Source organism: Bacillus rossius, chromosome 2 (genome assembly GCF_032445375.1).
Source record: "Bacillus rossius redtenbacheri isolate Brsri chromosome 2, Brsri_v3, whole genome shotgun sequence".
NCBI classification, from domain to species: Eukaryota; Metazoa; Arthropoda; class Insecta; order Phasmatodea; family Bacillidae; genus Bacillus; species Bacillus rossius.
In genome coordinates this window covers 55,667,643-55,692,877 of record NC_086331.1, presented here as the reverse complement: position 1 = coordinate 55,692,877, position 25,235 = coordinate 55,667,643, and the positions used below count along the sequence as shown (strand labels likewise).

The 25,235-nt window shown below is 38.0% G+C and overlaps 1 protein-coding gene and 1 long non-coding RNA gene across 3 annotated transcripts in view; one reads left to right on the top strand and one right to left on the bottom strand.

Moving 5' to 3' along the window:
• LOC134529299 (PDZ and LIM domain protein Zasp) overlaps window positions 1-25,235 on the bottom strand; it is a 243,982-nt gene that overhangs the window by 87,647 nt on the left and 131,100 nt on the right. For both annotated transcript variants that reach the window (XM_063363207.1, XM_063363209.1), the window contains exons 5-8: window positions 24,151-24,251; window positions 17,411-17,561; window positions 7,994-8,182; window positions 4,141-4,258 (exon numbers count right to left, since the gene is read on the bottom strand). In XM_063363207.1, the coding sequence (XP_063219277.1) occupies window positions 4,141-4,258; window positions 7,994-8,182; window positions 17,411-17,561; window positions 24,151-24,251 (559 nt within the window). The remainder of the gene's footprint in view (window positions 1-4,140; window positions 4,259-7,993; window positions 8,183-17,410; window positions 17,562-24,150; window positions 24,252-25,235) is intronic.
• The window catches only part of LOC134529301 (uncharacterized), an 85,040-nt gene that overhangs the window by 14,755 nt on the left and 45,050 nt on the right, over window positions 1-25,235 (top strand). The window lies entirely within an intron of this gene.

Below are 25,235 nucleotides of genomic sequence, written 5' to 3'. Positions count from 1 at the left end.
GACAAACCATGAAGCGTTTTCGAAAATAGCGTTACGTTTCGGCGTCCGTCGGGTGCTTTGCGTTCGTCGCACATTGCAAAAAAATATGTAGACGATAGTTAACGAATTCGTGTAATTTAACAGTTTACAGAATTTATGGTCCAAATTTAAAAAAACTTTTATCATACAAGCGTAATCAAGTCGTGCAGGGTCGTATTTCCGTCCTAACATTATATCTTTTTTGCAATAAAATTGATTGCAACGCAGAAATTCTCGTCGGCTCTTCATAGCGCCATTGCGAGAACGCGCACAGCGACACGTCATTGAGACACCATTGAAGGCCCTCCCTTCCGAGATTTAAAAGAAGGGGGGGGGGGGGGGGGGGGAACACGTCAGATATGCCTTCAGTACTCGCAAGAGATGTGTAACAGCTAACCTCGGTAAGGAGCAAATTCATGTGTTCTCATGTTGCAAATACTCTTATAATACAAAACTAAGACACGAAACTTAACGTAGAATTATTTAAATCAATGCCGACCGTAATAAATATACGCAAATTGTGTTTCCAGCTACATTTATTGACGTGAATCACGCGTAGTATCTACACCTCGCCAGGGGCGTAGCCAGGGGGGGGGGGGGGGGGGGTTAGTGGTTTAACCCCGCCCCCTTAGCACCAAATCTTAAATTAATTTCTTATTCATCACTCAAACAAATTTCATATTAAAATTAATAAAAAATTTACCATTACAATATTTAAATTTAAGAACCGAAAACTACTAAAATAGCACTATTTTACACCTTAAAATTCAAATTTTTCCGGGGGTCCCCCCCGCTTTAATACGGCGGGGGGGGGGGGGGGGGGCAAGCTTCTTAACACCCCCCTTACACAAATCCTGGCTACGCCACTGCACCACGCTAGAATTCTTTGCTGGTGCAGCTACATTGACTAACAATTCATTCGATTTGCAGAGCAAAATTTTAAACTATATAATGAAATGACTCCGATAAAGATAAAAAGACTTGAAAAAAAATACTAAACTCGTACTTTGAACCTGATTTCCGACAAGGAATTTTATTAAAACACTGCCCATCTTGTTAAAATTCATTAAACAGTTAATACTCTAAAGTTTACCTTTGGCTTTGTGAACATTGGTTCGCGCCATCCGCCATAGATAGCTGAATCATGGTTACACATTTCCGTTTCATGCAACTTCCGTTCCATTCACGACATAACTCGTAAAATTAACTGTGTGTTTCATGTATATAATAAACATTAATATTTTTGGTGTGTAATATATTAGCTCTCGGTGTACGGCATTTGATGGGAGTAATTTGATTAATGGAACGGAAGTAAAATAGAACGGAAATGTGTAAACACGGTGCTGTCATATGTGGCGGATGGCGAGAACCAAAGTTCACAAAGCCAAAGAAAACAACTTTAAAATATTAACTGTTTAATGAATTTTAACAAGATGGGCAGTATTTTAATAAAATAACTTGTCGAAAATCATATCGAAAGCAGGGGTTTAGTATTTTTTAAAGTCTTTTTCTCTTTATCAGATCCGTTTAATTGTACACTTTACCATTTCGCTCGCAAATATAATGATTCTATAGTCGACGTAGCTGCTCCAGCAGCAAATTCTAGTGGCGGCTGCGTAAACTACGTGTGATTCGCGTCCAGAAATGTAGTTGAAAACACAATTTGCGTATATTTATTTTGCTCGGCATTATTTTAAAAAATTCTATGTTAAATGACGAGTACTGAAAAACTCGCTCACATTTATTGTATTATTATGTGTGGTTAAGCTACTTAACCACATAAAAAATTACAAAGACGGTACATACAAGATAAGCTTAGTAAAAATTAAAATTACGAATCACTAGCAAATATAAATATAACAACAAATAATTAGCACACAAGAAAAACATGATTATCTTACGTATGAGTAAATAAAAATGGACTTAAAAAAGGTTATTCAAAAAGTTCTAACATCAGAAAGGGAATTTTGAAGTCTGACTGACTCGGGTATTCCATTCCAGGTACGTGCAGCATTCACAGAAAAATATGTTGAATATGCAGCAAGCTGTCTTGTGGTGAGACATGAACAAAAAACCATTTCTCTGATATGTGTCTATAACGATGACGTGAACCGAGAAACTGAAACTTTTCAACAAGTTTCATAAATATTTTCAAAAGCACTAAAAGCAATTAAAAATTTAAAATATCGTATTTTGTAAAGTTTTAACCAAGATAACCTATTGTAATACAGGGAGATACGCTAATATTTTTTGAACGGCGGTCGGCAGAAGCTTTTCCAGACGTTTAAGCCACGCAAAGTGCCAAAATCCTTTCTACTTATCAACGTTATATGCTGATAACAGTTTAGTAAACTAGTAAGCGTAATAAGCAAGTTTTTAACTGTTGGTAAAATGTCCAACTTTTGTTTATCTTAGAAAACATCAGGGATGCTAACTGAATTTATTACAGACAGCGAAGCATTAGTTGCTAGCATTATAATCTGTGATTTAAAAGGAATAATTTGCAATCCATTATTTATCAACCATTTCAAGATACTATAAAGATCCATATTTAACTTACTTATACCATTAATTAAATCATGAGGTGGGAGAGACACGTAACCTTGTAAATCATCTGCATATTTATTTACGACTTGTTTTAACAAAATCACCAAACAAATAACTTAAGAAAAAATTATTTAAAATATTAAAATGAAAAATTAAAATATATTAAGATTTCTTTTCTGGCGATTCATCTTTAAGTATTTAAATTTCTATGTAAAATCGTTGAGTTCTAAAAGTCTAATTATCCCTGAGATTTAAAGTGTGACAATCAATTTTATTTTGAAATACAATTACAAAGAAAACTTATAAAAATGATTCAATGGTTGTACTGGAAACACTTCTCCACAAAATCCTTGCTACGTCGTTGCTTTAGTAATGACTTGCTCGCTGTGCACCAATGACGACTCAGGCGCTCATCTGTGAAGTCATTCGCTCAGATCGCGTTGCAGCTCACTTACTACATGATACAAGCAAACCCAACTCTGCCACCAGGGAGCACTGTGGTAGTCATGTCGAACTAAACAAGAGAGGGTTTACATTTTAAATGTTTTTTTTTTAAATGTAACATGAAGAGTCATGTAAAATTTTAGATATTTGTAAATTTGTACATTTACATGAAATCAACTCTATCATTACAAAATAATGTTTGCAGTTACACTAGTTTCGGATTCTTACCCAGAAATTTATGCTTTGTGATGTGCCAGTACCTTCATTAGTTAAAGTTATTTGTAAACCGTTCCCTGAAAAGCTTTCTGGTATTAACTACGCACATAATAAACCTGATAAAACAAAAATTACAATTAATGATTATTCTATTATCCTTTTCATGGTTTAAAAATTAGGCTTGCATGAATCATCAATTAAAGTATAAAATTATGCACCAATTTTCCTTAAGAGATACTGATTATAATATTGGAAAACGTATTTTATGTATGCAAAAATTACCATAGCCATTTGTTGTACAAAGTAACAATATCTCTCGTGTAGCATTATAAACCATTTCTTAGCAACTGGTTTCCAAATAAATATTTTGTGAAAGTACAGAAAAGTTTTTTCTGTGCACTCATTCCTCATGAAAATTATCAACAAGCCAAACATATTAACTAAAAAATAATAATAAAACTGGCCCTATGACCTGTAGCTTTCGATTCCCGGCGGGGTCGGTCCCAGAATCAAAAATTTTTTGTGTGTGGAAAATGTGGTGGACGTTACCGTGAGCCTTTAAGTTTTCTCGGGGTTTACCAGCTCTTCCTCTCCTTGCCACGTCGATGCTCCATCTCACAGTTTATTCCCTCGCATCGATATCGACGAGACGTCAAGCCTGTTCATTCATTATTCTTTATTCAGTACTCATTCATTCAAATTATTCTTCATTAATCTTTTTTCATTCATTATTCATTCATTTAAAAAAAATAATAGTTTCCCAGAACAAGGTTGTAAATCAGTTTTTTTTTTACAAAAGTTAGCTTTTAGATGTAAAAAAAATTAACGATATTTTTTGTTTGTTTGTGACGTTGGCAACAATGACTGTAACTTGGCAAGTTGTCAGTGTTCTATGGGCGGCTGGGAGTGACTCACGTGGAACGGCAGAGGCCCCAGGGTGCCCGGCTGGGGCGACAGGCTGCCCGGGGCGGCAGGAGTGGACGCAGCTGGAGGCAGTGCGGCCTTGATGTAGCCGGCGGCGCTAAGCGCACTCCTGCAAGCAGACACCACGCGATCAGCCTAGCTTCCAGTTCGGACTGGCAGTTTGGACTGGATTCAGGCCCTCCAGGTGCTCAGTTCGGAACGAACGGTCTGAACTGACAATTTGGACCTTCCCCACACACGATCCGTCTTCTGGTTGTTGTTGCTGTAGGATATAATATGAAAGAAACTTTGGATATTGCAATTGCAGTTGATTTTTTAGCTATAAAAAAATTGCAAAGCAACCAACGAGTATAAACAAGATGTCTGCTAAGACACTCAGCTGATCGACTGATGGACTCATGGACTGGCGGTATGGACTGGCGAGACGCTGTTCCCACAAACGTCAGTTCGGACTAAAAAGGTTCTCGAGACCACAGTCCGATGTGATGCAAAGCCATCAGTTCACCAGTCCATCAGTTCCGACTGATCAGTCCACCGTCCTTTCTCACACACGGCAGTTCCAACTGATAAGTCCTAACTTACAGTTTAGACTGATCGTGTGTGGGGGCCTTTAAGGCACGGCCACAATCAACACGGTATCAACACATAGATAGTTACAGGAAAATACACTTGCATAACACAGTACTAGCACAGCGGCTTGGCTAAAACAGACATAAACGTAATCCATGCCTTTTTATGTGTATTATCTTAGCTCTCGGTATACGGCATTTGGTAGGAGGTTTTGGTGAATGGAACGGAAACGTCGCATGGAACGGAAACGTGTAAACATGGTACTGCCATCTATGGCGGATGGTGCGAACCAAAGTTCACAAAGCCAAAGGAAACTTTAAAGTATTAATTTGTCATTGAATTTTAACAAGATTGACAATATTTTAATCAAATCCCTTGTCAAAAATCAGGACCAAAGCCACGGTTTATTATTTTTTCAATTTGTTTTATTTCATCAGAGTTGTTTCATTGTACACTATAACATTTCGCTCTGTAAAACGAATGATACGATAGTCGACGTAGCTAATCCGGCAGCAAATTCTAGCGGTGGGTAAGGAACCTACGTGTTATTTTTGACAATAAACGTAACTGAAAGCATAATTTTCGTATGCTTATAACGCTCGGCATTATTTTTAAGAATTCTACGTTAAATTTCGATTCCTGCTTTCATATTATAAGTGTATTTGCAACATAAGAACACATGCAGTTGTATGTTACCGATGTTGTTTTTTAGCCTTCTAGCAATAAATGCTGCTTTAGTTGGTAGTGTGCAATCATATCGCAAATGTATAGTAATAACAGAATAAAATACCATATAGCATCGGAATTTAAAATAAATACAGAAATCTTTTTTTTCTCCTTCGGAACAGAATAAACAAAACAGAACAATATACGGTACAATTTAGTCAACATATATTTTTTATTGCTTATAAAACAAAGTTCTCAAATGACAACGTAGTACGACGTTCAGAGCTTCTGATTGCCGAAATAAATATCACGGTTATAGCATTAACATAGTATTCAGAAAGAGTTCAACCTAGAGCGAACTTTAACTACTAGACATCAATTCCGGGTTTGTGTAAATGCTTATCGTAATGTTCTATTGTAGCTTATTTACACGGAGTTCAACTGCTGTGTGTTCTTCTTGTGCTTGGGAAATGACCGTTTTCATTAACGACGGTAAAAAAAAAAATGGAAGTATCGATAAATTAAAAAAATTTAAAAATTAATAATTTTTTGTCTAGTTAAAATGATCCGTGTTTCACTATGACTTCTCCTTAACTTATGTTTGATTAAATTCGTGGTATAGATATCAAAATAATAGTTTCGTGAAGTAATAACTATTTTCGTCATTTTAAACACATTCCTCGAGATCACTTTCCTTTTGAAATAATAAAATTTTACATATTTTGATTAATAATTTAATGCTTTACAAAATTATGTAATCAAAAATAATATCAACTGACAAAACTCGGTAATCTTAGAAAATCAAGACGTTGTTCGTGTTGAATCTAAATGTGCGATTCCTATGCAACGTCTGACGCACGCATCAGCAGTAGTGCATCTGACGCAGCACTGCTGACGCAGCATGGCTGACGCATGCATGGCTATTCCTACCAGGCGTCTGTCACCGTCCGGTCCCGGTACTGAAAGGATGAGTGAGCGCGGTTTGTTGCTTTATGTAATGTTAGAAGAAGTACAGAAGACTCATTTTAACATCGAATCAAGTTGACAAGGCAACAAGGTATTTCAATTACATCCAAAAACGATGAAACCATTCTCTTACATGATGGTAAAAAATATAACTTTTAGAAATTTTCTTAGCGATGATTAGTAAAAATATTTTGTTTATTATACTCTCTAATCAGTCTTAAGCCAGAACAGACTGAATTTTTTTGTTTCCTTTTGTTTACACAATTTACTTAAATATGCATTCGTAGAGAAAATTAACGAGCCTCTTTATGAAATATAAGAAGCGAACCACTGCCAATTGAAAACCTATGGCCGTTGGCCAGGAATGGCGGTTTTGCTCATGAAGACGCATTTTCTGTGAGAAATTCATTCACAGAATACTTCAAAAGCCATGCAGATGCTTAAACAATGCCCTGGCAAGAGCTATTAGAGCTCAGTAGACTTTTAATTTCCTATCCCCGCTGTATTTTTTTATTAAGTGTATATATATTATTAGAAAATAAACTTTAATATATATGTTTTTATAAAATAATTGTGTACTGCTTTCATAATAAATAGGTTTTTTTTTCCATATTCTTTTAAATTTCTTCAGCGGTTATAACCCTTATCTTCTTCTATGAACATTTTATTTTAGTATAAAATTCTAAGTTTAAAATTAATTGAACCAAGAAAAACACATGCGTTAACCATTTTCGGCAAAATTATTATTAGAAATAATAGGATGGTAACAACTCAGTGCGGATTAATTCAGAGTAAAAATTAGTCTTCATAACCATTTAATTTTTTTCGTATTTATTGAATCACAATCTGAAATTATCATTTTATGGTATAATAATAGAGTAATTTTTTGATGATCGAGCCGCAAATCATCTTCCTTCCAATTTATATCGGTATATAAATTTCACTCAGCATATTCTTTATTATTATAAATAAAAGTGACCATTCAACTAAAATATAAATAATAAACACATGAATAAACTGAGAACAAACACAATTAACTGTTAAAAACCTTATCTATCCACAAATGCCGCTTCTTATCTCCAAGCATTTCCCTACATACTTTGGTCCTTGTAGCAGTAAATAAACATCGCAGATGCAAGCGGCAGCCGCCAGTGACCGGCGCAATCGTCAGATATGTTACAAATCGGCGCAACTCTGTTGTCTCCTAGATATCATCCCTGAGTTTTGTATCTTCTTATTGTTATTATTTCATTCACATTTTGTTCTTAATAATAACACTGGTAAATCACTGGGGCAATTAGGGCTATGAGGTGTTTTATAGTGGTTTCATATGATCTTTTATTATATATTCTATAAATAAATAAGTAAATATGAACAAATCATTGCTAAAAACACACTGCATTACAAACACTTTTATAAGCGTATTGAAATATCATAAAATTATATAAATTATATTTGTTTCCTTTGTTTCCTTCATACTTTTGTTTAAAATTGATGCAACCAACAAGATAAAAAGTCCTAATCAGTTTCTTCCATGTCTTTATACAAGCACCACAACTTTGATCGTAAGCAACATCGTCGTTCTGCTCGCATCAGCTACGTGGCGCTCGTCACCCTGAAACGGAATGCCGGCGGTACTCACGGAGGTATGGTGACCGGCTCGAGGTTGGAGAAGGCCGTGGTCTGTCGGGCGACCAGCTTGGCGTGCACGTCGCAGTACAGCTTCTCGTTGATCCTGTAGTAGCCGACGTTCTTCAAGGACGTGCCGCAGGTGGCGCACTTGAAGCACTCCACGTGCAGGTTCTTTTCTTTGATGCGGACGAACACGCCCCTGTCGGCAGCAAGACGCAGAACTCTCTGTCAACTGACCAGCCCATTTGCGTGTAACTTCGTACACCTGATAGAAGTGAAACTTCTATGCCAATTCAAACCTTGACTCGTTAGTATATCGTAAGGGGTAAAACGGCAGAGAGAGAAAAAGAGAAAGGAAAAATTTTAATAATGATTAATTAACAATAAATATTACTCACTGTTGAAATACTCACATCACAAAGAAAAACTGTTGCATGTTACTGTTTCTTTAAACAATTCTGTCATTTGTAACATGCCAAATCTCTGAACGAAATATGAAATTCATAACAGGTAGTGCTATCTTCGCGGGAAATGCAGGGAATGTCTCAACAGCGCTCTCTACGCTGCTGGTTGAACAAGGAGGAATATGAGCGCACTGGTAGCAAATATAAAATTAAAGGCATTCACAGCTGACTGTATAGGATACCTATACCAATTTTCTGAAACATTCGCATCCACAAACTCTCTGTATTATTCTTTCGTTCATCTATCTCTCTCTGTTCTATTTTTTTTTGTGGGGGACGAATCATCGCAAAAAGAGGAAAACAAAAACGAGCCCAGCAAAGTATATAGCATAGTGCTCTCTTTATATATCTTTAGCCAAGTGCTTATTCTCTGTCCTTTTCGCGTCAGAAACGTTTCACAACACTGATTCACTAAAACGTTGCATTCAAATTCGGCCTTTAAATTTTACTCTCATTGCGCCCAAATAAGTTCTACTTCAAAAATATTTTAAGCTACTTTCTCGACCACAGTGAAATAAAAACCACGCATAAACTTTCTTACGAGAGACATATTTGCAGTAGGTGGCGTATGTCAAAAAGATGACTCATCGAACTATAACGAAACGTGCAACGCTCAGGGGTAGGGCGATCGAGGAGTACAACTGCAAGCCTTTTTGTAGGTTTTTCATTGCCATGTTTTTATTAATATTTTTTTGCAATTGTAAACCTCCACTTTACATGTTTAGTTTCATCACTCAAGAGAATTATTGAATTTTTGGTTTTAGCATTTAAAGGAATATTTGAAGAGTAAAGTTTCACTTCTAATGCGCATGGCAGCCCCGAGCCCATTTTTTATACTTTAATTACACTGTAAAAGATTTTTTTTTTCGGTATTAGTGCACTCTTATTCACACGATCAAGTCCCACAACAAGATGCTACATAATACTTGCTGCATTACTAATATATATATATATATATATATATATTTATATTTATATATATACAAGTTGTTCAGAAACTCCCAGAAGATAAAAAAACGCTTCTTTTTTTCAGAAAAATGTCCGGAAACGCAAGCATGCAAAATTACAGGTACGAATAGTAGCACGCAAATCTAAATTTCCCGCGCATGTCAGCGTCAGTGCAGTGGCTGACTATACCATATGTATTGTTTCTAACACGCATGTTTGGCACTATTGAAATAAGGATATTTTCTTCTAAACATGGCGTTCGAACAGTTCTCCTGGCGCCGCCGTTAAGCCTTTGTGGTATGAAACTCCTATTTTCAGGCAGTCGCTGGTAAAGACGTATAACGGTCTTCCTATTCAATACGCGTCGATTGTGAAAGCGCCCTTGGTAAATGTTCACTCACTGGTGGCCCTAGACTTAGAAATTTTAGCCAACTTGGAACTTAAGTTCCCACGATGGTTTGCTAATCCATCTCTTTGCGGAATTTTAATATTATTTCCTGATAAATTATCCTCGGGTCATTTTTATAAATGCTTACAATCAAATTCCGGTGGAATCGCGTAAATAGTCTATAAGTGGCAATGAAATATTTGAAAGTTTTCCTGTACTAAATCATGAATTTAAACTGGTATTTACCTACCAGTACTTTAATTTACATGCTAATATTAGGTTTTAATTATAATTTTTCCATTAAAGTCCATATTCTTAAGAGATCACTATACTGGGCGACCTCACGGCTTGCCCTGCCCGCAGCCGCCCGTGATACCTTCGCCCGCCCGCAAGAGGTGCTCTCTGGGACTTCCAAGGTCTGCCGTGCCGCTGTTGTTCCCTAAACCTGCAATCCTCCACCACTGCGCCAATCGCTCAGGGACACGCGTGCGAACGCACAACACGACTAGCCATTCACCCTGCTGTATACCAAACTGCCCATGCGTGTGGCTGACTCTGACACATCGCGCTCGCCACGGCTCCCCGCTGATCAATTGTGTGTCCTCTAAGCTGCTCCAGTGACGCTTAGATGCGAGAGAAATTCACATTTGGCAGTTATAACTTTGCACGGTTGCTTTTCCGGACTTTATTTCTTATATTAAAAAAGCTTCTTTTTTTTTCATATTTTCTGTCACCTATTATATTTACGCTAGGAATTTCCGAGCATTCCATGTGTGTATGTAAGTAGTATACAATAGTATTTACTAGATCAGGCTTCAGGCTGTGGTGCTTGGTGCCGACGGATTGTGACGTCACGGCGGCAAAAATTCCTCAAAATTCCTCAAAAATGACTCAAAATGACTCAAAATTTCCCGTTTTCGAGGGAAAAATTCCCGTTTCGAGGAAAAATTAGGATTTCAAAAAACCACAAATGTCTTTTGCCTTAGAAAGAACACCAATTCCTAAAATAGGCTTAAGCATCCTTAACTCAAGCCTCAGTTAAGCCATTTCTAGGAATAAGGATACCTTGACCTTTGACCTTGACCCCGACGGCCATCTTGGATCCACCATCTTAGATCCGCCATTGTGTTCTCGAACATTCCGTCGATGTGTTATCCGCCATTTTGAATTATGACGTCACCGTTGCAATTTTCGTTACGCTCGCCATCTTTAACTTTTTTATTATCCGATTTTAATGAAAATTTTTTTAAAACTTATAAAAAAATTCACTTAATAAAATTTTAATCAAAAATATCGAAAAAACATATATTTACGACACGGAGCTCGGAGTCCTCGGTTCGAACCCGGTGAGGGCAAAAAAAATAAAAATGGTGACCGATCCTTCCCCTGTGGCGGGGTGCTGGCAGACTGACCCCCACCACTTATGTCAATGCACATATACCATCAGGTAGTATGACGTCATGTCCGCCATCTTGAAATTTGGACGCCATCTTGAAAATCTTTATTTATTATCCGATTTTAATGAAAAAAATTCCAAAATTCATCAAAAAATTAACGTATTTAAATTCTGTTTGATTATATCGATGTACGTCCTTGGTTCGATTCCCGACGAGAGTAAACAGTCGATCCTTCCTCCATGAAAGCTACCTAGACTGATCTATCACCACCAATACCAAGGTATATATCGTCAACTGGTATGACATCATGTCCGCCATCTTGTCTTCATCCACTGGAGACCACCATCTTGTTTTCGTGTGCTAGAGTGTGCCGATATCATGTAGTATAATTATCTGGTCACCACACCTTTGACCTTGACCTTGAACTTTGACCTTGACCTTGAAATTTGACCTTGAACTTGAACTTTGACCTTGACCTTGAAATTAGACCTTGACCTTGAAATTTGACCTTAACCTTGAACTTTGACCTTGACCTTGAAATTTGACCTTGACCTTGAAATTTGACCTTGACCTTGAACTTTGACCTTGACCTTGAAATTTGACCTTGACCTTGAAATTTGACCTTGACCTTGAAATTTGACCTTGACCTTGAAATTTGACCTTGACCTTGAACTTTGACCTTGAACTTTGACCTTGACCTTGAAATTTGACTTTGACCTTGACCTTGAAATTTGACCTTGACCTAGAAATTTGACCTTGACCTTGAAATTTGACTTTGACCTTGAAATTTTACTTTGTCCTTGAAATTTGACTTTGTCCTTGATGTCCATCACGGATCCGTCATTTTATGTTCAGTACATGCTACCAGGAGCGACCACCTGCTGGAGTACACCATCTTGTGCGTGTACTCGTATTACCATCATGCTAGTTTTATTCTAACATGCTACAGTGCAGTAATCATTTATTACTTAGGTACCCACCATCTTAAAATTTGACCGCCATCTTGAAATCATGTAATTATTTAGCTAGAAATGCGGGAAAAATTCCAATAGTCTCCGAAAAAATCATTTATTAATTTACAAATCGAATCGATGGATCCCTGTCCACGGTTAGATTCTTGACCAGAGACAGTTGTAACTAATTATTAAATAAATGTTAGGTTCTGTTTTCCATTACCTTTCGCGGAGTTTATTAATCATTCACTCTACGAAAATCAACTCAAGTCAATATACCGGACCAACGAATTAAATCAGTGCCGATTAGCCTATTATGAAAGTCTAATTTTTCAATAATCTGAATAACATATAAGCCGTTCATGTACAAAGCCACACATATAGATCAATTGCCTTCAGTCCAAGAGACCGAGTCATGTCATTATCAGACGTATAGGCTAGTCATTTCAGGACCACATGACCTTCGTAATCCATCGTGACATTAATATACATTCTAAAGGACCAAGTAACCTTGTAAAATATTTTAGTAACACCAAGAGGTGATAAACTAGTAAATATTCAATCACTACATTTTGTACCACGCGCAGTCAACAAAAAAGGAAGCACCAACAACGAAAAGGCAGCACCGACAACGAAAAGGCAGCACATTTGGAAGCACCGACAACGAAAAGGCAGCACCGACAACGAAAAGGCAGCACATTTGGAAGCACCGACAACGAAAAGGCAGCACCGACAACGAAAAGGCAGCACATTTGGAAGCACCGACAAAGAAAAGGCAGCACCGACAACGAAAAGGCAGCACATTTGAAAGCACCGACAACGAAAAGGCCGCACCGCCAACGAAAAGGGAGCACATTTGGAAGCACCGACAACGAAAAGGTCGCACCGCCAACGAAAAGGAAGCACATTTGGAAGCACCGACAACGAAAAGGAAGCACCATCAACGAAAAGGCCGCACCGCCAACGAAAAGGAAGCACATTTGGAAGCACCGACAACGAAAAGGCAGCACCGCCAACGAAAAGGAAGCACATTTGGAAGCACCGACAAAGAAAAGGCAGCACCGCCAACGAAAAGGAAGCACATTTGGAAGCACCGACAACGAAAAGGCAGCACATTTGGAAGCACCGACAACGAAAAGGCAGCACCGACAACGAAAAGGCAGCACATTTGGAAGCACCGACAACGAAAAGGCAGTACCGACAACGAAAAGGCAGCACCGACAACGAAAAGGCAGCACCGACAACGAAAAGGCAGCACATTTGGAAGCACCGACAACGAAAAGGCAGCACCGACAACAAAAAGGCAGCACATTTGGAAGCACCGACAAAGAAAAGGCAGCACCGACAACGAAAAGGCCGCACCGCCAACGAAAAGGAAGCACATTTGGAAGCACCGACAACGAAAAGGCAGCACCGCCAATGAATATTGGAGTCAATGACAAATTAATGTGCTTCCTTTTCGTCGATGGTGCTGCCTTTTCGTTGTCGGTGCTTCCAAATGTGCTTCCTTTTCGTTGGCGGTGCTGCCTTTTCTTTGTCGGTGCTTCCAAATGTGCTTCCTTTTCGTTGGCGGTGCTGCCTTTTCGTTGTCGGTGCTTCCAAATGTGCTTCCTTTTCGTTGGCGGTGCGGCCTTTTCGTTGATGGTGCTTCCTTTTCGTTGTCGGTGCTTCCAAATGTGCTTCCTTTTCGTTGGCGGTGCGACCTTTTCGTTGTCGGTGCTTCCAAATGTGCTTCCTTTTCGTTGGCGGTGCGGCCTTTTCGTTGTCGGTGCTTTCAAATGTGCTGCCTTTTCGTTGTCGGTGCTGCCTTTTCTTTGTCGGTGCTTCCAAATGTGCTGCCTTTTCGTTGTCGGTGCTGCCTTTTCGTTGTCGGTGCTGCCTTTTCGTTGTCGGTGCTTCCAAATGTGCTGCCTTTTCGTTGTCGGTGCTGCCTTTTCGTTGTCGGTGCTTCCAAATGTGCTGCCTTTTCGTTGTCGGTGCTTCCAAATGTGCTTCCTTTTCGTTGGCGGTGCTGCCTTTTCTTTGTCGGTGCTTCCAAATGTGCTTCCTTTTCGTTGGCGGTGCTGCCTTTTCGTTGTCGGTGCTTCCAAATGTGCTTCCTTTTCGTTGGCGGTGCGGCCTTTTCGTTGATGGTGCTTCCTTTTCGTTGTCGGTGCTTCCAAATGTGCTTCCTTTTCGTTGGCGGTGCGACCTTTTCGTTGTCGGTGCTTCCAAATGTGCTTCCTTTTCGTTGGCGGTGCGGCCTTTTCGTTGTCGGTGCTTTCAAATGTGCTGCCTTTTCGTTGTCGGTGCTGCCTTTTCTTTGTCGGTGCTTCCAAATGTGCTGCCTTTTCGTTGTCGGTGCTGCCTTTTCGTTGTCGGTGCTTCCAAATGTGCTGCCTTTTCGTTGTCGGTGCTGCCTTTTCGTTGTCGGTGCTTCCAAATGTGCTGATTTTTCGTTGTCGGTGCTGCCTTTTCGTTGTTGGTGCTTCCTTTTTTGTTGACTGCGCGTGGTACAAAATGTAGTGATTGAATATTTACTAGTTTATCACCTCTTGGTGTTACTAAAATATTTTACAAGGTTACTTGGTCCTTTAGAATGTATAAAAATGTCACGATGGATTACGAAGGTCATGTGGTCCTGAAATGACTAGCCTATACGTCTGATAATGACATGACTCGGTCTCTTGGACTGAAGGCAATTGATCTATATGTGTGGCTTTGTACATGAACGGCTTATATGTTATTCAGATTATTGAAAAATTAGACTTTCATAATAGGCTAATCGGCACTGATTTAATTCGTTGGTCCGGTATATTGACTTGAGTTGATTTTCGTAGAGTGAATGATTAATAAACTCCGCGAAAGGTAATGGAAAACAGAACCTAACATTTATTTAATAATTAGTTACAACTGTCTCTGGTCAAGAATCTAACCGTGGACAGGGATCCATCGATTCGATTTGTAAATTAATAAATGATTTTTTCGGAGACTATTGGAATTTTTCCCGCATTTCTAGCTAAATAATTACATGATTTCAAGATGGCGGTCAAATTTTAAGATGGTGGGTACCTAAGTAATAAATGATTACTGCACTGTAGCATGTTAGAATAAAACTAGCATGATGGTAATACGAGTACACGCACAAGATGGTGTACTCCAGCAGGTGGTCGCTCCTGGTAGCATGTACTGAACATAAAATGACGGATCCGTGATGGACATCAAGGACAAAGTCAAATTTCAAGGACAAAGTAAAATTTCAAGGTCAAAGTCAAATTTCAAGGTCAAGGTCAAATTTCTAGGTCAAGGTCAAATTTCAAGGTCAAGGTCAAAGTCAAATTTCAAGGTCAAGGTCAAAGTTCAAGGTCAAAGTTCAAGGTCAAGGTCAAATTTCAAGGTCAAGGTCAAATTTCAAGGTCAAGGTCAAAGTTCAAGGTCAAGGTCAAATTTCAAGGTCAAGGTCAAATTTCAAGGTCAAGGTCAAAGTTCAAGTTCAAGGTCAAATTTCAAGGTCAAGGTCAAAGTTCAAGGTCAAGGTCAAAGGTGTGGTGACCAGATAATTATACTACATGATATCGGCACACTCTAGCACACGAAAACAAGATGGTGGTCTCCAGTGGATGAAGACAAGATGGCGGACATGATGTCATACCAGTTGACGATATATACCTTGGTATTGGTGGTGATAGATCAGTCTAGGTAGCTTTCATGGAGGAAGGATCGACTGTTTACTCTCGTCGGGAATCGAACCAAGGACGTACATCGATATAATCAAACAGAATTTAAATACGTTAATTTTTTGTTGAATTTTGGAATTTTTTTCATTAAAATCGGATAATAAATAAAGATTTTCAAGATGGCGTCCAAATTTCAAGATGGCGGACATGACGTCATACTACCTGATGGTATATGTGCATTGACATAAGTGGTGGGGGTCAGTCTGCCAGCACCCCGCCACAGGGGAAGGATCGGTCACCATTTTTATTTTTTTTGCCCTCACCGGGTTCGAACCGAGGACTCCGAGCTCCGTGTCGTAAATATATGTTTTTTCGATATTTTTGATTAAAATTTTATTAAGTGAATTTTTTTATAAGTTTTAAAAAAATTTTCATTAAAATCGGATAATAAAAAAGTTAAAGATGGCGAGCGTAACGAAAATTGCAACGGTGACGTCATAATTCAAAATGGCGGATAACACATCGACGGAATGTTCGAGAACACAATGGCGGATCTAAGATGGTGGATCCAAGATGGCCGTCGGGGTCAAGGTCAAAGGTCAAGGTATCCTTATTCCTAGAAATGGCTTAACCGAGGCTTGAGTTAAGGATGCTTAAGCCTATTTTAGGAATTGGTGTTCTTTCTAAGGCAAAAGACATTTGTGGTTTTTTGAAATCCTAATTTTTCCTCGAAACGGGAATTTTTCCCTCGAAAACGGGAAATTTTGAGTCATTTTGAGTCATTTTTGAGGAATTTTGAGGAATTTTTGCCGCCGTGACGTCACAATCCGTCGGCACCAAGCACCACAGCCTGAAGCCTGATCTAGTAAATACTATTGTATACTACTTATGTATGTATACTTATTGGCATGGACTGGAAAAAAAACCTCGGTGTATTGACCTCTGTGATAGACTCCACAATCCTTTACGTACTCGGCTACTGACTTGTGACTTGTAACCTGGGCGGCTTGTGATTCGATTCGCCCTTCTTTGAGGGTTTCACATCGATTAAGATTCCTTCTAATCAACTGTGGTCCAACCACAGAAGCAGGAAATGTATGTGTCCTTGGCTTCCAACCTATATGACGAGAAATACACGAATTTTTTCTGTCTCCAATTATTATTGGTAGGGCCACGTACTTTTGGCGAAACGGTTTTGACACTAGCTATGTGTTAAAACACTGTAGCATCGTTGTTTTTCGTAATTGTTTAACTTTCGTTCAGGCATACGCCCACTGTCGGCGCACGAATCACAGCTACTTTGTGCGGAAGCAAGTGCGTTCTGAATGGCCCCGCCAAGCTGGACAATGTTCACTCTTCAAACGGCCGCAAATCGTATGGAAGAAACCGCAGGTTCGGGCATTTCCTCGTTTCAATGTAATGAACGTTCTGTTTTGTTAGAGACCGAAACATTTCGCGTATTCGTTTCGTGATATGCTAAAAATAAAATAATCGTACTTTTGTACTATTTCTGTTATTGATTCACTATTAATCTGGAGGACTCAACCAAGGGCTCCTCACAAGTCAGCAGCCAATGAGCAGGGAGAAGGTAGAGGTCGTTCAAACAGCGCTGTGCACTCACACGATCAGGCGCTCGCACTCGGCGCAGATGTTCTGGCCGGGCGGCAGGATCTTGAAGGGGTCCTGCTGGCCGCACGGCGCCGGCGGCGTGGACTCGGGCGCCGACACGTGACGCAGGCCGCTCACTGCAGGCACCGGCGCCACCACGGGCTCTACGGGAAGGCACGCCTCTGAGCCAGCTGAGTCGCTTTCGACGAATAAGCCAACAGTTCTTCATATACCTGTAGATCTTCGCACAAACTGAGCTAGATGTATGATACACTTTGTTAACAGGGTAAAGATACACACAGAAGGGAGAAAAATTGTATTTTCCTGTTGACTTAATCAGTTTATGAAGGTTTTGTTAAAGCTCCAAGATATTTTTTGGTAATTACGGATTTTCAAAATTGCGGCCAAGATGGCGGCCGGGTTCAATGTCATCCAATATGGTGGCCCGGGTCAAGTCATCCAGTTGATGAAGGTTTTGTTGGTGCTGCATGATGACTGGTTGATAGTTACGGATTATTATCACGATGGCGGCCGTGAAGTCTTCCAAGATGGCGTAAAGTGCAATAATCCAAGAGGGCGGAATTAAAAATGAATGTTTTGTTAATGCTGCATGATGACTGTTATGAGATCATTTTCAAATCAAGTTAACATATATCCGTAAGCCCACGAAGATATCCGTAGATTAAATAAGATACCTGGACAATTAGTATTGTTCGTAAATTTAAGGTGAAAAGTTTTTGACAGCTTAACGAATGAAAATTTTGTGAACTAGCTGTTTCTGACTATGGGAAAATCAATGGACTTCGTTACGTACATTAACACATTTATTTTCTACCGTACACTCTTAAAATATTTCCCCTTAAATTTACGAAGAAAACTAGTTAAAATTATCCAGGGATCTTCATATACTATCATTTGTGAAAAAATTAACAGGAACTGAGTTTGCTCGCTTTGAAGGTAAACTAACTAAAATCATCTTATAATATTAACAAAACCTTCAAAACCTTGTTATGTCTCCGTAAAAAACAATCTTCCTCCTTCCAGTGCGTGTCTACCCTGTTTAAGAGAAACACAGAACCAGGCAGATGTAATCTGGCGAGGTTTATACGCTAGATCGAACTACCTGGAACTACGAAGAATATTTTTCGTATATTGGAAGTGCATCCTTCGTTTAGGAGGCCGTGATTGTACTGTGATTCCTAACAGTGCATTGCAGAGCAACAGCAGTGTATTGAAGCTTTTGTTTGTAATGGCATGTCCACGCGTCGCATCGTCGAGACGTGACCGAATGAGAATGGGCGTGAAGAAAAACGGGAATAGAACCCACGCCGAATTTTCGAGAGGCATGTGATCTGACATTTTTACTAATTATCGAGTCAAACATCCCCTCTTTGTGACACATTTCTTGGCAATGATAATTCTCATTTCGACAGTTTTAGTGACGGTGGCAAAAGTTGTGACATTTTAACAAATAAAAACTTTCACCCATGTCTTACCCGGGTCTTGAACCCAGCACCCTTCGCAGCTGAAAGCTGGCGCGCACCCAACTGCGCTATGGAGGTCGGCTCTTCACTCGACCACTGTGGCTCCGGAGAATATTTGCTCACGGTAGTGAAACTGACTGAAGGATCAGCGGCAGTCGATAGTAAACAAGCGAAATTCACAGATTCAAGTGGAGACGTCCTAACAGATTATCAATCAAATTTCAATCGTTTGACGCAGTTTCAACAATTTCTAGTTTACAGTGTAAAGATAAGGTTTTACGCCGTATTTTCATGGGCGGAGTTCTTCAAGACTGCAGTAGATCCGTATCACTTCGGCAGCGACTGATCAAGAGTTCTGACCGCCCTAGGCTAATTATGAGGATGCGCCCCCACCAGGTGACAAGTCAATATTTGTTTTACGCGCGCTTTTAAAATTTCAAAGTGTATTGTTAAAATCAGGGAGTCCCAAGCTTTTTCAGTTCACAGCACATTTAGTTTTAGTGTTTTTTCTCGGTCTAGTTGAAATATTTAGGGTAGATGCAATGATGCTAGATTAATAGTGCATGCGAAGACACGATTTCAGAGCGCCCCTCCCCCCTCCCCCCGATCCACGCGCCCTTGGCTGCAGCCTAATTAGCCTAAGGGTTAATCAGGCCCTGCACTTGGGTGCCGACTCAGTGCTCAAACATATTCCGGACATAAAGAAAAGTAGGGATCGAACCCGCAACACTTGTTAAACGAGAGGCACGATATTTTCACGCATTCTTTGGGTGGCAAATTCGAATTGAAGCACGCTTCACTTTGATTATTGGACTACACCACTCCCGACACGCCCAAGACAAATATGAACCAGTTATGAACAAGAAGAAGAAGTGGTGACCCAATCACGTGTAACCCGCCAACGGATGTGACCATGTTTATAGACCAAAGATGACTTTAAAAAGGCTTGATTATACACTAGGCAAGTCAAGTCTATCCTAAGGTGAAAATAATTCGCGAAATAATTGCGGCTCTACCAATGACTCTTACCTTCAAAGGGGGAATAAGATCGAGAATTTTATTTCTGAATCGGCCGTGAAATAAAACGTTTTATGACTCCTACAATTGTTTTTGTTTGTATACACTTAACTATATATTTTCTTGTGTGACCAATTATTTTGTAACCTCGAAAAAACCATTTATCGTTGACAACATTACCTTGCTACCACTAAAAAGCGACTAAGTGAACACTGCTCTAAAAAATTGTATGCTCTCAACACAAAATATACGATAGCGTCTATGTTGACTATTTTGAAGCGGGTAAAAATATGTTGTTTATTTTCAGTCCAAAGATAGTTGCCACACTACATTTTTCATAGAGCAGGGCGTTTTCATAATTTGTACTTGCAAATTCCACTAGCTAAAATTATATCCCTGTAATTAAGTTATTTTTTCTTTTCTTGGGTGAAATATTGACACATATTGTAGTTACATTCTTCAGGATAATGTTACACTTTCAACTGTGTAACTCAACGCCCATAGCTTCGTTAAAAATCTTTTATCAATCTCAGTTTCTTTCTGTACTACGTCTTTGGAAACAACGCACACCCAAACACGCTGAGGATAGAAGAGACCTGAATATCAAGTGGTTGAAGAACTCTAAATTTCTCGTGTTTCTGGTACCATTTAAACTTATTGCGCTTGTACCTAAAAATGTCGAAGTATGTTGTTAATTGGCTGCTGCCACATTTTACGTTCCGTACGAAAAGCAAAAAATTGGGTAATATGTAATTGTCATATTGTTATTGGTTTGTTGCCCTCCAGGGCAAATTAAACTTCCAATGAGCCTATGAAAACACCTTAAAATTAACAGTGTAATGAATTCCAATCTGTCTACAAAAATAGTGTGAAATATGCATGTCTCTAGAAATTTTGTTTCGAATTGGGAAACATTCTATTGCAGATTAATTTTTTTAATCCTTACTAATATTATAAATGCGAAAGTAACTCTGTCTGTCTGTCTGTCTGTTTGTCTGTTTGTTTGTTACCTTTCCCCGGCTGAACGGCTGAACGGATCGTAATGAAATTTGGCAAGGAGATAGATTATATCCTGGGGATGGACATAGACTTTCTTTTATATAAAAAATAAATTTTAAACGGGTTAGAAAAATATATCTTAATTTTATGTAATGTGTGTTATAGATATACAAACTGTAAGTGTCATTCCTCTATGTCTGCCGAGCAAATGCTTTCAAGCCATTATGTTACGTTTTGCTATTTTAAGGAACTAAGTATAGAGTATAAAAAAAATAAAGATCTTGACAGTTTGTAGTGTCACCATATTTGTTTCAATTTTCAATACCGTTTTTGTATATTACAATTTAAATTGCAGAAAAAAATCATGTTTCATAGACACATAAATAGTGAGTGTGTGTCATTTCTCTATGTCCACGAGGTCTCGCTGCGTCAATTTTCTCCTTGGGGCGAACCCGTCCGCTTAGTTAAATAAACAGCTTTTATCGTGGAATGATTTCATGATTTATTTCATGATAATCTGCTCTCATAAAAAAGTTAGTTTTATAGACATTCAATAGGTCTCTCTCTCTCTCTCTCTGAAGATTAATCTATGAATCGTTACAAATTTATTTCCTTTATTTTTTTTTAGTTTGATTTGATACAAGATGATTTCACTAAAAATCAATTTCTACCCCTTCCTATTTTCATTTCCACATTACGAAGTTTCACTTCTTCTGCGCGGAGGGACTCCGCGCAATATTTTTGCATGCAATTAAAAACTATTTTTAATTATGCCAAAGAAGTATAACTTCTCATGCGCGTACCTTAAGTACACGCACTAATTTTTTAAATTTAATTTCTTCCATATATATTTTTTCTCCCTACCTAGGGCACTCATAATTCTTTTAAATTTCACGTGAATTTTTTCAATGTCATTCGAGTTGTACAATTTTTTTTGTCAAATTGGTCATTATTTATACTTTGTTTCATTTTGAAAACATACGTATTTTAGGTATTATGACAAATAAAAAAAATTAGTTTCACTAACATTCTTAGGTTTTTATTGTGTGGATAGTTTCAAGTTTGATATTATGTAGGTACATAAATTCTTAAACTTATAAATTTCTTCGAAATTTATTCATAGGTTGGTAGGGCCTACTAATATTTTCTATTTGTCAATATTATTTTTTTTTTACAGTACCTACTTATTTGCAAGAAGTTTGGTTTAGTGTTTATAATTTATCTGCTGAGCGTCAAGAGTCTTAGGGCTGCTGTGACCGAAGACCAGATATATTTATCAATTATGTAATATATTGTTGAAAAATTTGAATTTAACTATTTCAGGAAAGTTGATTTTTTTTATTAATTAGAATAGTTACGTGTAATTGCCATCTTCCTTTATTTCATATTAAACATTATGTTTGGCTGAGTGTGAGATAATTTTATTTATGTATGTTTTAATTTCATTTAATTTCTTATATATATTCTTACCTACCTACTTCTATTAAATTTCAGGCGGATGTTAACATTGTCATTCCAGTTGTATAAATGTTTTTGTCAAATTAGTTGTTATTTATACTTTTTGTTTCATTTTGGACTATGTTTTTTTTTTTTTACTTAATTCAAAGATTTGTGGTGTGTACAGGGAGTGATATCTCTATTAATTTCTATACTCCTTTGGATAAGCGGAATATTGCCACCACAGTTTTACATATAAGCAAATCCTACAAATGTTTTAAACATTATGACAAATAAAAAAATAGTTTCACAAACATCCTTAGTTTTTTTTTTGGTGTGTATAGTTTGAAGTTTAATATTATGTATGTACGTAAATTCTTAAACATACAGTTTTTTATTCATTTATTTAGATAATTATTCATAGGTAGGTAATAAGCTTTCTATTTGTCAATATTGTTATTATGGTAGATAGGAGTACAGTAAATGCCTACATTCTTATATTCCTTTATATCTCTTTCGATTTGTAGTGTTTCCGAGCCATTCGGGGTCCTCAGCATTCCCCCCCCCCCCCTCCCCAGGTGGTTAAAGCCCCAAAATTTCGAAAGTTAAAAAAATTTAAAAAAAATCTATCTCTTTCGATTTTAAGTGTTTTCGAGCCATTCAGGGACCTCAAACCCCCCGCCCCCCTGTGGGAACAAAGCCACAAAATTTCGACAATTTAAGGAATTTCAAATATCTATTCTTTCGAGATGGAGTGTTCCAAACCATTCGAGGTCCTGAACATCCACTTTCTGCAAAAGTGAAAGCCCCAAAATTTCGAAATATAAGAATATATATAATTGGATGTTGGCATGTATTACGTCGATAAACTCTTACACCGTCTGACCGATCGCCATGAAAGTTGGCACATCGAAGTGTTTTTATCATCCATTTTTTTTTGTAACTCGCCGCTAGATGGCGCTGTAGCGCATCAACTTCTAAACCTTTCAACCGATCGCCATGGGTAAACAGAAAACCATAGGTCACAGATACACAAACAGTAATTATGTGTCATTTCTTAATGTCCACCACACTGGACATATCGCTATCCATTTTGCTGTAACTCGCGGATAATATATCACCCGGTGTTCAGCCCGGGCAAAGCCGGGTACTGCAGCTAGTGTTAAATAAACTTGAAAATAAAATTTATAAGAGGTATTTGGTAGCATAGTGATTTTGAGCTTGAAGTGTACTAAAAAATTTACTTTTGCCGATATTTTGCTAACCCAAAACAATACCGTCCCAACTATAACGTTTTAAGAGCTGAGTTACGCCCAATTGTAATGTCACAAAGTGGTCTGCTACCCTGTGAAAATATTTTCAGCTGAATTTCTTGTACAGTCCATCGTTATTTGACATGAGTTATTTTTGCATTTTTTTAATGTTCTGCGGAATAACAATGGCACATCATGTATCAGTTATACGGCACACATTCTGTCGGCAATAAAACGGTTGTACAATAATCCAGAACCGCCATATGTTGGAAAGTGGCCGTTTTGCGTCATTCAATACTTTACACAACCTGCCACATATAGAAGTGTGGCAGTTTTACATGGATACAAATTAGCATTTTTCCTTTAAAATGATTACAGTAAAAGTGTCGTAATAATTAATATGGCATCTAAACTTATAGACAGTTTCAAATTTTTTCATTAAAAATATCTATTTTACCTTAGATTAAACATTCGAAGGGTCATATCTTAAAACTAAGGTTATTTGAGCTGTGGCAGTGTTCTTCCGGGTGTGCGACTTGGTTTAGTTTCTGAAATTCCCTCACCTGGCTCGGGCTCACGAGGTTCCTTGTCGATCTCCTGCACCATCTTGAACACTTCGCTGTTCTCCGCGTTGTAGTTCTTCTCGTTCTTCTTGAAGTTCACGCTAGACAAATCGAGCAGGACAAAAGTCAGTGGGGAAATTTAATGTGTTTAAGACATTACTACAGAAAATTCCATCAAAACTTTCGAGATTCATTGCGGCTGGAGCTAGTTGAACACCATAAAGGATTTCCCAACGAACATTTTAAAATTTGATCATGACAATAAATTATGGAATTTAAAAAGAGTTGTAGTATAAAAATTATTATTTTTTAACTATTATAGGCAAAATTTATTTAACTGTGCGGCTTTCTGATCTCTGCTCGGTCACCAAATAGAGTCGGTAGGGAAAATTTAAAAAAATTTACCGTCTTTTACTAATGCAAAAACATTAGGTAGAACATACGAACTACTTTTTAAATTTAAAAAAAAAATCAGAAAAAAAGGAGATACTCACATAATTTTTAATCAATGAAAGCTGTGAATATACTAAATGATTTTAAAGCTGGGAGAAACACTATATGTGTTATGCCTACTTTTTTCATCCATGATTCAGGTCAACTAGCCAAAGCTATATTGCAGTTTCATGTTGTAAGATAACAAAAATTGTTGAACATCTTAGGATGTGAAAAAATGATCGGACCTTTCTTTTATGGTATTTTTTTTTATATTTTGTCATAAGAATTGTACTTTGGCCTTATCCCATGAATTTATTATAAATAGCGTTGTGCAGCTCGTGTCATCTGAAACTTTGCGAGCTAGGATGGTTCACTGTAAATATTAATCAGTTAATTTTATAAACTAATAATAGGGACTAAAAATTCTGCTAACGAGTTGTTACTGACAAAAGTAATATTACTGAATATGTCCGTGCGAAGGATTAATAATGTGGAGACAGAGACGACCACCATATTAGATCGACATCATAACTTACCATTTGGCCCATATATTAAGAAAATGGTCCCCATCTTAGTATTTTTGGCACCTTTCACTATTTATGAGTTAAGAGAATTTTTTTTAAAACACACAATTTTCACCAAAAAATAAT